We start from the raw sequence: 15,999 nt of genomic DNA, 5'->3' as shown, positions 1-15,999 counted from the left end.
CCAATCTAGTACCCTGAACTATTAAGTAGATTATGTATAAATCAATTTGTATTATTATTTTATATTTCTAAGCCTAATAGATCTTCTATCAACAACGAATTTTGCACGAACTCGATCATTTCTCTCTGGTTGAGGTTTTCCATGTCTTCTGGGCTTTATATATATTTTCCTATGACATTACATATTCTTCAGGTTAAGGCGATTACATTTGATATATATATATATAAATTAAATTTGATTTTAATTTTAAATTTCATTAGATGGCAATATAAAAACAAATAGTAAGAAAAATATTTCAATTAAGAGATTTAGTAAGTGTACATATATACAAATGTGTTTAAAGCATCCCATACAGGGTATTTGCTAGTCGAGCACTTCCCACTAAAGCATTCTCAGTTGTTCGATTTATATTAATGATTGACTGACTTTCTGCTTTTTGCATGAGCCACTTGTAAGTAATGTGTATTTATTTATGTGTAGAATAATGACTTTCTATGACAGCAGCTCCCAGAAATGCAACACACACACTCGCAACACACACACACATACATATACACATATATACATATACACACACATACATATTTGCACACAAGCACAAAGCTTAAATCAGAGAACGTAACGATTTCGTCGATTTCGTTGCATAAATCATGATGCTTCCCCAAAAACAAATGAAAACAAAACAAAAACAACAACAACAACAACAACAACATCAACAAAAATAAATAAAATGACTTACTCAATTATTTGGAATGCAATAATAACAACTTTTATCAACAACAACAAAAATGTGCGCGTTAAAAACTGAATTAAAAAAAAAAATAAAATAAATTCAAAAATTTCCAATTGCGGCTACAATAAAAATAAAAATATATAAAAAAAAACCCGATTCGCCCGCTTCGCTTGCACAACAAAATTTTCACCCTGCCCCTCCCACTCCGCTGCGCCCCTGGCTCATACACCCCGCAGAATGTCAATGTTCTTCTTTCGCTTGCATAATCTCCAGCGAGCCGAGGAGAACAAGCGCAAGAAGCGCGCCGAGCAGCAGCGTCAACAGCAGCGCCAGCGGCGTGGCGCTAAGGTCTTCAAATGTGTCACCGATTCCACTGGCCACCTAACGCTGGCGCCCTCGCGCCTCTTCGAGCGCACGCCCATGAGTCCATCCGACAGCCTGGACGAGATTGCACTGCAGATACCAAGGTGAGTTGCCACTCTCGGGGTAAATGTGTGTGTGTGTGTGCTATGAGTACATTGTTGAAGCACAACAATAGCGCAAACATACACTTTCAACACACACACACACACACACAGAGCCACAGCCACAGTTACAACTTGTGTGCAATTGAAGAACTTTTTGCCAGCTAACTGAAATTGTTTTGCTTTACCTGTGCCGCGGGGCATTGAGGCGTGCGGCGTGGCCCAACACTGCCACACAGCTGAACTCAGTTCAACTCAACTGCCAGGAGCTATTTGTGCTCTTGCTTATATAACATAATAAGTACGTAGCTTAAGTCTTCGCTCCGTTGTGTAATTCACAATCGGTTAACCTTCGTGTGATGTGCAATCTCAATGTCATTTGTTACTTTGCCAAATTGAAAAACAAGTCGCAAGTAGTTGACAATATAATACTCGGATAACAGCCCGAAATCAACTGAATGCAGCCTGTTTAACGAAGATTACTGTTGACTCTGCTTTAAGATACACATTAATTTCATTTGCATTTGGCTCAAGAATATCAATCAATATTCCTTTGCACAGAATAATTAATATGGAATATTCATAACTATTAATTCGTACATCGATAATACTTCTAAAATGATCTATTTCATTTCATATAATTCACTTTAAAAATCGAATTTTAATTCTGAATTCTTGTGTGCTTTCTTCTTCTTCTTCTTGTGTTAATATAGATCAACAAATTAGCCTTCCAAAAAGTATTTACTTTAACTAAAATGCATTCAAAAATATTAGCCTTATTCAAATTGTCGATTAAAGGTGAATTTGGAACATCATACCCACAAGTATTTAAAATCGGGGCAACAAATAATAGTATTAAGGAATAAGTGGAATAATAAAATTATGCGTTCCAATGTTTTGTGTTTTGCTTATGCAAATTGGCGAATTTATCAAGCTTCTCCTGTAAAATTGTTTAATTTTATACAAATTGATGTCCTATACTGCTGAGCTCGGTTGGTGGCGGGCAAGCATATTCACCGAACATGGACTTGAATCCCTTCAGCTTTTACTCGCGTAACACTTCGTCATTAAATTGGTGGCCCTTGAGGCAATCCCACGGCTTGAAAGGGTGACCCCAAAATTGTGCGTCTTCTTTTACTGAGGTCAGCGATAAGTGATGAATCGATTGTTTATGTTTAATGTCTTATACTGCTCGACCTCTTTTATTAAAGTGGCATAGTAATTTTTAATAAAAAATACTTGTGCAAAGCTTTTAATATTAAGTGTGAGCCTATTTGAAACAAACCTATTTATAATATATTGAAAACTGCATATTGAGTTTCCGAGTATGAGTTGCCTATGTTGTTTTAGCTTTTAATTTACAAGAAATATAGGGTTTTGGGATTTCTGGCATATGCAAGATAACCCCAACAATGAAGTTGGTAGCATTATTGTGATTTGAAATGATAAATTTGATCGTAATCATACTTTGTCTGACGCGGGCACAGACCAGTTTACGTGCCAAGTTTAAGGATGGACAGACAGCACGACGGAAATTGCACAAATGTTCCGGAAACAGGAGAATACCATAAACTCGCACAATTACTTTTATTCAACAGTTTATTTTTACAGCCCCAATTAGTGTCCAAGATCGAGGTACTCATACAAATGGAATGGCCCGGTTGAATCGGCTGTTAATAATGATCAAGGGAATGTATATTTATTTGAACAGGTAGAGGGCGATGACTGCTTCCCTTTTTCATATAATAACATTAATAACATATTAATAATAAATCCAAGTAATTCTATGAAACAGCATCACACACAAAATTTATTTAAAAAATGGCTTTAAATCTAAGAGAGAAAAACACATTAAAAATACAGACTCATGTATTGAGCTTCGTGTTCGAATCCCACATTGCGGACAGATTCCACCTTCGAGATACTAAATTAAATGTGTATCACCGGAAATCGATAGAGTTTGTGTGACTCAAAGCATTGCTAATACAAATGGAATTGCAAAATTAAATCCTCATCCTTATCCTTCACCGAATTTATTATTTATGTTACGTTTAATTTGTAAATATTTTCTTAGATGTTCTGTCTACCTTTTTACAAGGAAGATAAAAATGCAATGAACCCTGATGGTTGATTTAATCTCATGAGTGTTTTAATTATATGTGAGGTTGAAATGGGAATCTATCTTACCCAAACCGAAAATTACATACCCTTGTAGCCGGGAACTCAACTGCTCACTTCAATATTTAACTATTATATGAGAAAAGTAAACGTTGTTTTCAATGGCATCTATGTGATATAAAATGTTGTTAACATAATAACTTCTGCATGGATCTAAAATTACGCACTGTGAAATTATAAGCTTCGAGTGAGCATATATAAAAGAGTATGCAGTGATTTGATCTTTTATTTTCGGTCTTTTTTTGCACCGTCAAAAGGCGCCTTGGTAATGAATTGCTCGAAGCAATTGGGTCTTGTGTAAGTCTGTGGCACGAACATTCGCAGCTTGTGACATTTTGACGTGCCACAATTGTCAAATGAAATTATAATGTGACCCAAAGAAAAGTGGCTGATGGCATCAGTTTGATAATTTTTATATGAGATGATGATTTTTGTTATTTTCTTTAAAAGACGATGTAATTTGGGACTTAAGGCTTAAGCAAACGGTTTTGTTCTTTAAACAAATTCAGCTGATACTCGACTAAAGAATGTTTTGGTTGTTAATGAATTGCAAAAGTATTAAATAAAATTAAAACAAGTTTTGAATTTCCCAAGTAGGCCCTTGTTTTGTGGATTCCATATTTCAGCCCCTGAAAAATTGTGCTCTGATAAATTCAGTTTACTCTTTCCATCTAAACATATCGGTAAAATATTAAAGTCTAGGAAATTTATACAAAATTATTAGGGTAAATTGGACATATTTCTGTAATAGTAAATCAAAAGATAATATTTCATAATGCATATGTTGTGCGAGCGAATTTCTGCTACATTCGCCGGAATACTGGTCGGGCTTTGGTATGGCAAAACGTTCCCCAAGGAGAAGGAGTCCAAGGACGACAAGGGAAAGGACAAAAAGAAGTAAAAGCAGATCTCAGCATGAAGTGAGAAACGGTAAGCATATCAGCAACTCGAGAATTTATGCGTTTTTTAAATAATCTTGTTTCGCCTTAGCTGAACAAGAAAATATCAAGCAGCCCGGCATATCCCTGGTATGGATAAATAACTCCTTGTTTAAGGACATGTCTCAATTGAATACTAGAACAGAACATCTATAGGATGCTGAAGAGGATTCGGAACGGGCAGTCCAAAGTACGAACACAGATACAGACAAATATGAATATTGGCATTCGATTTACTATTAGAATAAAATCCAGCATTTAGCGCTCATTTAATGGTTTTAGTCAATTTTATTTATTCGGATTGAGAAAAAAAAAAGTGCATTGAAATTTCTCTTTGGGATTCTGCAGATTCGCTCTTCTTAGATGTGACTAATCCCTCTTCTGCTTCTCCTTTCTCTCCTTTTCCGCTTTCTGATCTTTCTTTTCTTGTTCTTTGCGTTCCTTTTCGCGCTTATCTTGCGCTTCCTTCTCTTTCTTCTCCCTCTCCTTTCGCTCCTTTTCTCTTTGCTTGGGATCCTTATTGGCCTCTTCTTGTGCCTTCTTCGCGGCCTCCTTCAACTTGTTCCAGTAGAGACCAACGCCCGCGCCAACGATAAAAAAGAAAAGTCGATTACAGGAAGTACAGTTGAGCTTCTGGAAGAGCGTCGGCTGTGGACGGCATGTCGGTCGCGGTGACGGAGGTGGTCTACACGAGGGATTTGGGCAGCCACACTGGCCTTGGCCAGATGATCCAGAGTTATTATTGCACATTCTAAAATAGTTCTAAGCGATGATAATAATGAAAAATAAAAAAATAAACTGAACACAATTTTGTACACTATTTTGAAATTTTGAGCGTGTGACTGCCAGAAAGTAAATTCGTAAAATGAAGCTGACATAAGTCGCTCGTCAAGTTATTTTCCTTTTTGCATCGAAGTTGGCCAGCACTTGAGCATCAGCAGCATCATACGATAAAGCCAACTGACATAATATATGAATACATAAATATATATGTGTATATATATATATGTACACAGAAAGCACATGTTATTTACATATCTTCATATCTATCTATCACAGTAAGCAAGTCAGTGAACCGAAAAACAAAAATAAACAAAAAATTATTGTGCATCTAAAATATATACTAAATAAGTGTTGAACTAACTGAACTAAATTAATATTGAACCACCAGTCAAATTAAATTATTTATATATTTATTTGGGCAAGCCAATGGAACCATTCTTCTTCAATAACCAATAGTGTCATATCATAAATATCTTTGATTAACACTACACAAATCACTCACATTTAGACAAGTCTTTTAGTCCAAGCCAATTGAATTGGCCTTACTGGCTAGTGAAGTATATATCTCAACTACCTTTAACATTCACAGTTTTACTTCTTAAAGCCATAAGTAAAGATTGTGGCGGCTATCGGCAGGGGGCAGAAAACTGATTTAGCCACTTGGACTATTTCCACTGCCTCTGTGAATAACAAGCTTACAGATATTATAAACTTCCTAAATGTCCAATTTTGAAATATTTTTGAATATCACAGCAACGATTTATACTTAAGTATCGATATACCGATTAATATCGACGCTCTGGTCACACTTGAATTGGGTTCTCTTTCTGCATTGCATTCTCCTAAGTTAAGTTGCGCTCAATTCTTCAACAAGAAAAGACGCACTCGCTCATAAAAATAATCCATAATTAGAAACTGCGTTTGACTCTTCATTTTGCCACGTTATTATACAACATCCAAGCAGAAGGAAGACCTCAGAAATGTCTATCTTCTCCGGAGAGTGGCGGGAGGAAGTGATGAATCGATACCTTCAGCCAGAGTCCAGTGACAGCTTCTGCTGAGCTTGTATATATCTTTCATGGCCAGATCAGAGGTATTTTTTAGAGGTGACGAGATTTTCTCTACTCAATAAACTTTTTTCCTTTAAATGTTTTGATCACAGTCGGTTCGAATCCCTGATTTAAATGCCTTCGAACCTGTAAGCAGCAAGCCATATATAATCTGTCAGCTTGTTTAAGCTATAAACTATTGAAGAAATATATTTTTTTTTGGATTTTCTATTTTCTATTGGCATAAAATGGAATTGGATTGGCTGATTATCTTGATTTTGGGTTTTGCTGCTGGTTTTGTAATTGGAAGGAACTATTAGCGGCAATCTAAGCATAATCTATATAAACCGGATGATACAGTAACTATTCTTATAAAGCCATTACACTTTCAACTCGTATTTTTCATCATTATTAAAGGTATTGGAAAGTTTGGCTTTGAGCTGTTAATACTATCCAAAGCGAATAATCCCGAAAATTCAGCCATGACTCACGTAATATCATTTGCACTGGGCATAGTAACGGGCTTGTTATTGTGCAAAAGGCGTTGCGGACCTTGTAAGTGAAAATTTAAGATGTCAAGCAAAGCTTAATTAAAGGAACATACTTTAAAATCAATTTAATGCTCTTTAATTTCATCTATCCTTCAGAACAAACGTGGTATGATTCTGATCACAAAGTCATTGCAAAATTATCTGCTATACCAAAATTAATCGAAAAATGCTTCTTTACCTATTAAGAGTCGGACCTTCATGACCAATTCTCCGGAATTTATCTCAGTTGTCAATGAAGCATTTCCTACTGACGCCATACATGCAGACCGCAGAGCAATAAATTCGAATATATATTTTATAATGTTGTAGAATTATTTTGCCATACTCAAATATCTTATAAAGATATGTTAAATAAATAATTTGTCATCACACCTCAAATTTTCCATGTGTGTCAGCAAAACAACTCTTTCTGTTTTTGTGCGTGCAACATATTGTTAAGCTCATTGGGATAATAATAAATGTAATTTGTCTCTGAATTTACAACAATTGAAACTACTGCTGGAATGCAGAATTTAATTTTCTCGGCGGTAATTAAATTGGGCGTAAGTCAATGTTTTATTTATTTTTATTTAAAAGGGAAGCAGAAAACTTTCGCGTTAATTTGAGCACCATTACTTTACATTAAAGTAAAATAAAATCAACAGTTTAATGTTTATCCGTTTATCTCATTTTATTTCAGCAAGGCGCAGTAGTATTTTTGATTTTTTGTGAATAGTTGGTATATAGTTGGTATGGGCCCATTCAAATTTTAATAAGTATTGCTTACTGATCCCTGTCACACAACTTCATGCCAAAAAATACGCCGAGACAAAATAGGATGAGATGCTCCATTATAAATATTTCCCTTTCAATATTTATATTTATTTATAATTTGTGTGGTGTTTGCTTGCCCGATGAAAAAGAACTTCCCAGAATATACTGATTCATTGAATTACTCGGGAAGCACCATGTGCAAATCCATTTAAAACTGCAAAAATATTACAAGATATGCATATTACCCTAGAATATTATTTGTATTTAATTGCTTGGACTTACGCGATGCTGTCCAATTAGATAGCCTACAATACCACCAACAACAAATGTTATTAGTCGCTGCATCTTAGGAATATTATAAGTACGCACTTATATTTGAGAGAAAAACCGAAATTTGATAATTTTGGGTAGAACTGCTCGAAAAAAGAGAATGAATATTTTCGAAAAATAAGTCTGAGAAGTCCTGCTCAATTGACAAATTGACATTTAATCGCGCAGCCTACTTCTGAAATAACCTAACGATTTAATTGGTTTGAAAATGTTTTTTAAATAATTATTTGGCAGGTTTTGTGAGTGTTTGCAAAATATGTACAAATAAATACAAATTGCTTGACAACCTAAATCGAACGACTTGCTTTGCCCCTTGTCAAATATAAACATTTTGATGAAGGCGTGTTATAAATTAAATAAATGCTTTTTATTTTATTTTTTCATAGTTCATTCGGATAAAATAATATCTTTGAAATCGGTACAACTTTTTTTTCTCTTAGAGCATCAGTGTGACTGTGTTAAGTGCAATCGATAAATACACCAGAAAATGTCCTTAAATCATCACTTAAAGAGGTTTTGGAAGCCCTTGTTCGTTGTTATTTTTCTCCTGCTTTTTCTTTGAAATGTATGTCAAAAGCAAAACCATTCGGGCTTACTGCAGTTAAATAAAGAAAGCCTATTTTGCCCATTTAAAGTAAAGTTTTATTGGTATAGAACTGGATCACCAAGAACAATAATCTAATGCCAATGATTGTCAATCGGTGACTGGAGCCAGGAAGAATACGAAGCGAAAAGCAAGTACTACAAAAAATGAAGATATTCAAACACTTGCGAATTCTCAGACAGATTAAGGATCTTTAGAACATTTTAGTTTGTACATTGTACAAAGAATAAGGATCTAATAATTATTAACCAGAAATGCAGCGTTATTAGAGCCTCTTAGACATGCGTAATATTGATGATTATTTTCTTTTATATCCAATAGTTTCAAGTTTTTAAAAACAAAAATATTACAAAACAAAATTGGTAAAGTATATTAAAGTAAAGTAAAGTAACCTTGTAAAACTTAGATAACGCTAATGTCACATGCTTAAATTTTAATGATCTTCAAAGTCTTTGAGATGGAACTTCTAAGAGGACAGGTCTGAAAGCGGACACTGGGCGGCGTTAATTGCGATGATAACCTTTTTTGAATGTCGAGAAAATAATTTTGTAGTAATTAATTTTCAGCTTGAAACTGTAATTCGATGCGTGTATTGATTTATTTACTGAATGAATTGCTTTAATGTATAGACCGATGTTCGTATATCCCAGTAGATTTAACAAAAACTAATGTAAACCGTCATCAACAAGTTTGTACAGCAACTTGTCTGCAACAAATCGATTGAATGGACCCACATCGAAACCAGCCAACAATAAAACCCAATAAAATATGGACCATCGCGAAAGTTGAGCTCGAATTCCCGTAAGACGGAGATGGGAAAACTTTATCATTTATGACCCTTAGATGGGGAGGAGGGAGGCAGACTGGATATACAACACTTTTCAATTATTATTTTTTAGCTTTAAAGCTACCTTTCCAACTAATGGCCAAGTCAATTAACCCTTGTATAAAATTTACATGGGACGTGTGTGCGTTAATTAGTTGGCAAAGTTTGTTTAACCTGAATTAAATTATTGTAAAGTAGTTTATAAAATTAACAAACACACACACACGCCCACAATCACGTATGGGGCTGGATGGTTTGTCTTCCTTTCATTATGATTGATTATCGGAGCAGTGGAATATGATGTGGGCCCGTTTAACAAATGAGCTGGGTGTGGCCAGCAAAATGGGCCCCAGCCCCGAATCTAGATCCAAAACCAAATAAGTTAGTTGTGGGCCAGCTGTCGGCACTGCTGCATTTTAATCAGTCGGTTTTCGGGTTTCGTTCGACGTCCACACACAGTACACACAATCCGCATAAATATTTCATGATTCTCGCCTTGAGAGTGGCTCGAGAGCGTTTTGGCATAACTTAGATGGGTTTTATCTGAAACAATACAAACAAAGGGCAAGCCCAACCGGAGTCCCATATCCAAAAACTCTGCTGCCGGTTGGGTAATTGAATGAGCTCGTAGTTTGCGGCTGGGTTCAGGTTAAAGGATAAGCGCCTGCGAGATTGCCTACAAAATGAAATGATGGCTGCCAGAGCCAAATGATTGATGGCATTGTCAAGCCGCGCCAAAGGTTAAATTGTTTGGGCCACATTCAGCTCCGGTTGCTTAATATACACACATATATTATGCCGACAACAGGTATGCACTTCTATATATCTATATGTAGTTGGCTCGTCTGTCTTTTACCGCAAATTCAAATTATATTGAATGGGGCCATCTTTATATAATCTGTTCACGGGAATGTTAAAAATGTAAATAAATAAATAAACACATAATAAAGCTGTTTGGCTAGGAGGAGCTGCTCCCCTTGCAACATATATAAATTATTGCTTTCAGCTGAGTAACACTTCTTCCTCTTTGTTTGCCTTGTCTGTGACTATTAAGGATACAGCATACAAATTCAAAATGCATTCCACAGATTCGTTGATTATATTTATAGATTTTACTTATTTGAAGCAAATATCATGAAAACTTCAATTATTGACGAACAAGTCTCAAAATGATGTTAATTTTCCAATGTTGAATTATTAATTTGATTATTAAATATTAATTGGCTTTAATTATCCTTGTCTATCAGTTTGTTTATAAATAAAATAATTTATATTAATATCGATAATTTTCCATGTTATAGTTATACATTAATTAATAAGTGATAGCTAGTATTACGTCACTTTAAAATAAATATAAATATAAATAAAATAAATAGAGAAGTCAAATTGAAAATATATTGAAAAGTGGTATTCACAAGACAAGATAATTACAATAATTTATTATTATTATTGGGGGCTCTCTTAACCTAATTGTCGGGTTGAGGGTTTTTATATCCTGTCAGTCTTAAACATATTTCCCGAGAATACTATATTTTATTCTCGCTTAGACGATACACTCTGCTTTGATGTGATTTGAGGATTCCATCTCATTCTCACAAAATTGTTTAATTCTGCTATTGATTGTACCTAGATGATATCTTAGGCTACAGTAAGTGTTCTCAATCTATTCCTCCCCATGAATATTACCTGCTTAAATCGTTTCTGATTAGAGCTACCTAAAGGACATTTGGCCAGTCTGAAACTTATTATTTCTTACTGTAATGTAAATCGCCAAAGAAAAAGAAAAAGAAAACAACTTTTAACCTTATGCACTTAAGCGTTTTCATAGTGGTTGAATTATTACTTAAGCTCTTGACTTACTGCAGTTGCATGTCGAAGACAAAGTTTTGCATCCAATTTGAATTTCAGTTGGCAACAACAATTAGAATATTTTATGTAAAGCTTTCGCCTAACAGCAGCATTTCTCTTACGCTGTTAACTGGCTCTCTTAACTGATGAGCTTTCGACGCGTTCTTTCTAACTCACACCAACACGCTCTCTCCATCAAGCCTGAAATATAAACAAATGCCTTGCCGGCTTTTGGCGCCATTTCGGTAAGCAGCTGTTTGCAGCCCACCACAGAGCAGAGGGCTGTGGTGAGTTCTGGCCACATCGTGACCAACGCTATGGGCCAAGCTCGATTTGCCTCAGTCGTTATTCCTGTGCCGACGCGAACGAAAGCAATTGGGAAGGACGAGGTCTAGTCCTGTTGCACCCGAAGCAAGCCAAATTTGATCAATTGCGAAGCGAGTCGCGCGATAGTTCTCCATTTTTGGCTGTGTATTTGTGTCTGTGTTTGTGTCTGTGCGTGAGTGTGCGTGTGTTTGTGTGTGTGTGCGACTGACGGTTGTGACAGGTATTCAAAAGTGTTCATTGCGAATGGTTCTACTTTGCAACAAAAAAGTTTTGCTACAAACAAAACTATAAAACTTTCGGGAGAATAGTGAGATTTGGGTGTGCCTGACTGACTGTGTAAATAAGAAAGATAAATATAAAATGAATTATCAATGAATTATGCAAAACTAATAATCGAAGTAATGAGTAAACAATATTAATATACAATAAATAATAAAAATATAACCATTATAATATTCAAGTGTTGGACACATAATGAACTAAAATCTTTAAGAACAGTGATCCAAAAACTAAATTCAATTTAAATTAGTTGTGTAAATAAATCTTAATTCTGATTAAGTTAATATGCAAAATAATAAAATGAAATGGATTTACAAAAATTTAGAAAATTGCTTATCTGTTTTGTATTGTGTCAATATATAAATAAAATTAAAAAATGCCAATTTTCAACAAATTTTGTTGAATAAAAAAAAATTCGGTGACCGATTTGAAACTACCCCAAATGGATACTGTGATACCAGTGAAATAGTTTCTATAGGATTTCTTCAACTCACACTCAACTACGAACTTGAAGTTAATTTATAAATATTAGTTTTAAAAATATTAATCATTATTCAAAAGATGCTCACATTTTTGTGAAATTATATTTTTTTATCTTTAAATTAAAACTTAAGCTTAAATTACAAGTAAATATTATGCAAATGAGATCTCAAACGAATTCCGTTCAGATGAACAAACTAATATTTCACATTATTAATTATAAACTACAAAAATTATTGGAAAAAATATAATTTTTTAAAAAATGATATGTTAATAAATAAGACGTTACGAAAAATAAATAAATATCAAGTAACAAAATAAAATAAAAATGAGAAGAAAAGTTTTATAAAGAGGTTCCCTCTAGCGACCATTAAAATAGTAATTAAATTTAATGAATGATACCTTAATCTCTTAATACTAATAAAATAGAGCTGAGAAAGGTGCAGAGTTGGTTGTGAGTCTGTTGGCTGGTTGTTTCAGTATAAGTTTAAGCCCTTTTCAAACACGCTGTCATGTTGAGTTAAGTGTCAAGTTCACAGATAAATTGGCTTTGCATTGTATCAAAAGTTTAAAACTTATTCCAAACTTTTGACAGCCATTTGTGTTTGGGGCAACAGTAGGTACGTGCCACATGATATACGCGACAAATTCAATACGAACACAACCCAAATTATGGCTATATATATATGCATATATATATATATATTTATATAGATACATATTTGCGCTTTAAAGCCAAATCAGAAACGGCAAATTTGCTAATGGAGTGGAGCTGAATCTGTGGCAGGCATTTTGGGTATGGATTAAACCGCGAAGCAAGTCCGTGTCTGTGGACCGCATAATTGAGTTATTTCAGTTGGATTTAGTTATTTTATTATTATTAAATGGCTGATGTGACAACAAGCTGAAGCTGTTAATGGCAACCCATAAAAATGAAGCTTGTCACATCGAAATTGCATTGTGTGTGTGTGTGTGTGAGTGTGTGTGTGTGTGTGTGTGTGCGTGTGTGTGTGACTGTGTGGGCTCGTGCGTGTGTGTTTCTGTGTGTGTGTGTGTGGTCTAAGCGTCGCAATGATTGTTTTAATGGCTACTTGAACGGAAATTAACTGACAAGAGCAGATAAATAAATACCAGAGAGACAGAGGTGGCACTCTGGCTGCCAGTTTTATTCTAGCGTTGACAGCTCACCAAGGACACGCATACCTAGACGCATAGACACACACAAACACACAGACACACACATGCTTATAACACCTTAAAGCTTAGACCTCCAACCACATACAACAAAAAGGAAAAAAAGAGAAAAACATACCCAAGTCAGTCAGGCATGCAACGAACACTTTGCACTTGCTCGTATTTGTACGAATATTTGCTCATTGAAATGTCAAATAAGCTAATTTGGCACATAATTCTAATCCCTGCAAACACAGACACACACACACACACACTCACACTCACACACACAAGAGAGAGAGAGAGAGAGACAAATTTCAATTTTTGCTTGGCACACACATGACGAATAATTTCATGTGTCGGATAAATACAAAAATAATTTTGCTCATGCAAATTGCCAATTGACTTTTCGCCTGTGAGTCTCCATAAAATAAAAACATAAATTTCCAACATATATGCATTTGTATTAGCATAAAATATGCGCAGATAAACAATACAAGTCTTAAAGATCAAAACGGCTTTAAAAACACGCAATAATTTAAAGATTACAAATTTCAAATGTATTTAATTTTTTTTGATTGTTGTTTAAATATGGCTTCAGCTGAGCGATAGTTTATTTCATTGTTGAACCATCAGTGAGTGTAAAGAAATTTTCGTCGATCAGTTAGCGATTGCACTGAGAAAAAAACTCGCCCTGAACCTTAGAAAGTGTACATGCTTATGACGGCATGTGCAGCTCACATTATTTATCAGAAAGTTGTGTCAATCTGTGTCTTAAAACCATCGCTTTTCCCTTCTTAATTCCAGTTTCGAATTATTTTAGATTATTAGAAAGATGTTTTTTTTTACACGGCTTTTTAAGCTGACAGCACAAGCAAAGTCCTTGTGGCATAAGAAGTCTTAAAGTGTTGAACTTTAAAATGCACAAAATGGAACAAAATGAAAAAGAGAAATTAAATGTTTTGTCTGCTTGTTTCGTTTGATGTGTCTTTAAGTAAGAGTATATACAATAGAAAAATGGTTTAGTCATACATATTTTCAACTCCATAATGGCCTCATTGGCAAAACAACAACATATTGCCTTTTAAATGGTGTCCCGTAAACAACCTCACTAAAAATGTGGAGAAGGATGAAGAAAGAGAAAGAAATCTCAACGAGACATGTCTGTCTTCATATATATTTATCTATATATATATATATATATATATATATATATATATCGACAACCGAAAGACGCTTCAGGACAAGACAGGACAAGTCATCTTGTCTTTGTCTGCTTTGTGTAACAAAAACGACGTCTTGCCTGATGCCTGGTATGTTCTCAGCCCAAGTCAGACTACACAGCAGTCGAGGCAGCAAATTTCATTACTTCTTTTTAAATTTCAGAAAGTAATTTTTCTTAAGTAAAACATTAATTCATTTGTACATTTTAAAATTGATTTGTTAAAACAAATCTTACTAATTGGAATACATTTATTTTCGTATGCTAAGAAATTATTTCAAAGGACCAGAAACTTGTTTCTAGTTTAGAGTGCGATTTTCGCCATTCTTTCTGATTGTGGTGGCTGGTTCACAAATGAAATTTCTTATCATGCTAATCTACCTTGGACTAAGTGAGGCATAATGTCTGATCCAATTGAGCCACCAGCTCAAAAGATTCATTGTGTCTGATGAACGGCGCTGTTTATTCACTTATGACTTCATTTGGCCCCCGAACTCTCATAAACAATCGCTTAAGCTGTGTTCTGGCTGCCTCTTCATCTATTTACACGTGTGTGTGTGTGTGTGTGTGTGTATCTATGTGCGAGTTTGTTGTCCGTTTCATTTTTACATACGTTCAAATGCACGCACAACCGCAATAAACTGACAGAGAAACAAAAGAAAGGCATGAAGAATGGAAAGAGAATGGAAAGACTTGCTAAACGCTTTGTAATGCGCTTTTGTACAGTTATATATATGTATATATATATATATATATATATATATATATGTCTGTGCTGTTGTTCTCCCCGTTGTTGTTTGCCAAGTGTCATTAAGCTGCTCAAGTGATAAATTCGCTGCTTACTTAAGTTTCTGTTCTGCTGTTCGCCAGTTTGCCTCTTTGCCTCTGTCCCTCTTTGCCTCTTTCCCTCTTTGCCTGCTGAGACCGCACTTTACACATTTTCGCATTTTTCGTCACATTATTCGTTCATCTTCTAATTCTTTTGATGTTGTTCTTGTTGTTCTTGTTGTTGTTGGGAAAGGTTGTGTGCATTTTTTGGCTACTTTTGGGTCTTTGATTTATGCGAACAGCTTTGGCGACCGTTGCTCTTTGCGCTTTCTAACTGGGCATTCCTTCGTCAAGTTTTTCTTTCTTTCTTTTCCCCTTGTCGCTTGTTTTTGTTTGCTCTAATGACGTCATTTGGGCAAATTGCCCATTTAACGGCAAAAGATTGCTTCCGCACGATAAAATACAGAGTCTCAACCCAATATGCTAAGCAACAGTTGCCAGAGGGTGATATACTGAACCAAAATCAGAAGTATATTCACTTTTTTCGAAGCCTATTTATTTCTTTAATTTTTTAAAATGTTCTTGCTAAGAATATGAATATTAAAAATATTCTGACCCCAACCTCAAAGATTGAATTACATAATTTTAGTATTTACTTTATCAATTCTTTGAAATATTGTTGCTGAAAACATG

At 34.8% G+C, this 15,999-nt stretch overlaps 3 protein-coding genes and 1 long non-coding RNA gene across 13 annotated transcripts in view; 3 read left to right on the top strand and 1 right to left on the bottom strand.

The window, feature by feature from the left end:
- Positions 1-15,999, top strand: part of LOC6559773 (potassium channel subfamily T member 2) — a 143,078-nt gene that overhangs the window by 89,248 nt on the left and 37,831 nt on the right. The window lies entirely within an intron of this gene.
- LOC116806588 lies at positions 4,094-4,586 on the top strand. Its single transcript, XM_032743585.2, has 2 exons — positions 4,094-4,305; positions 4,366-4,586. Exon 1 carries the CDS (start codon positions 4,151-4,153, stop codon positions 4,274-4,276), a length of 126 nt encoding a protein of 41 aa, XP_032599476.1. The 5' UTR covers positions 4,094-4,150; the 3' UTR covers positions 4,277-4,305; positions 4,366-4,586.
- On the bottom strand, positions 4,587-5,115 carry LOC6559774 (TBC1 domain family member 10B). Its single transcript, XM_001987154.2, has one exon. It carries the CDS (start codon positions 5,061-5,063, stop codon positions 4,683-4,685), a length of 381 nt encoding a protein of 126 aa, XP_001987190.1. The 5' UTR covers positions 5,064-5,115; the 3' UTR covers positions 4,587-4,682.
- LOC116806589 lies at positions 6,175-7,067 on the top strand. 2 transcript variants are annotated; one of them, XR_004365687.2, is made up of 4 exons: positions 6,175-6,189; positions 6,259-6,504; positions 6,563-6,700; positions 6,793-7,067. It is a non-coding gene; the product is annotated as an uncharacterized LOC116806589 (long non-coding RNA). The 2 variants fall into 2 exon arrangements; XR_004365686.2 differs by having other exon boundaries at positions 6,188-6,202.

This window comes from Drosophila grimshawi, unplaced genomic scaffold (genome assembly GCF_018153295.1).
Source record: "Drosophila grimshawi isolate 15287-2541.00 unplaced genomic scaffold, ASM1815329v1 contig_1369, whole genome shotgun sequence".
NCBI lineage: Eukaryota > Metazoa > Arthropoda > Insecta > Diptera > Drosophilidae > Drosophila > Drosophila grimshawi.
Note: the sequence above shows the minus strand (reverse complement) of the source record. Positions and strands in the feature narration are given on the sequence as shown.

What these genes read in the sequence shown, in the direction of transcription:
- LOC116806588 (XM_032743585.2), top strand. Translation starts at nt 4,151, where the DNA reads ATGCATATGTTGTGCGAGCGAATTTCTGCTACATTCGCCGGAATACTG.
- LOC6559774 (XM_001987154.2), bottom strand. Translation starts at nt 5,063, where the DNA reads ATGTGCAATAATAACTCTGGATCATCTGGCCAAGGCCAGTGTGGCTGC.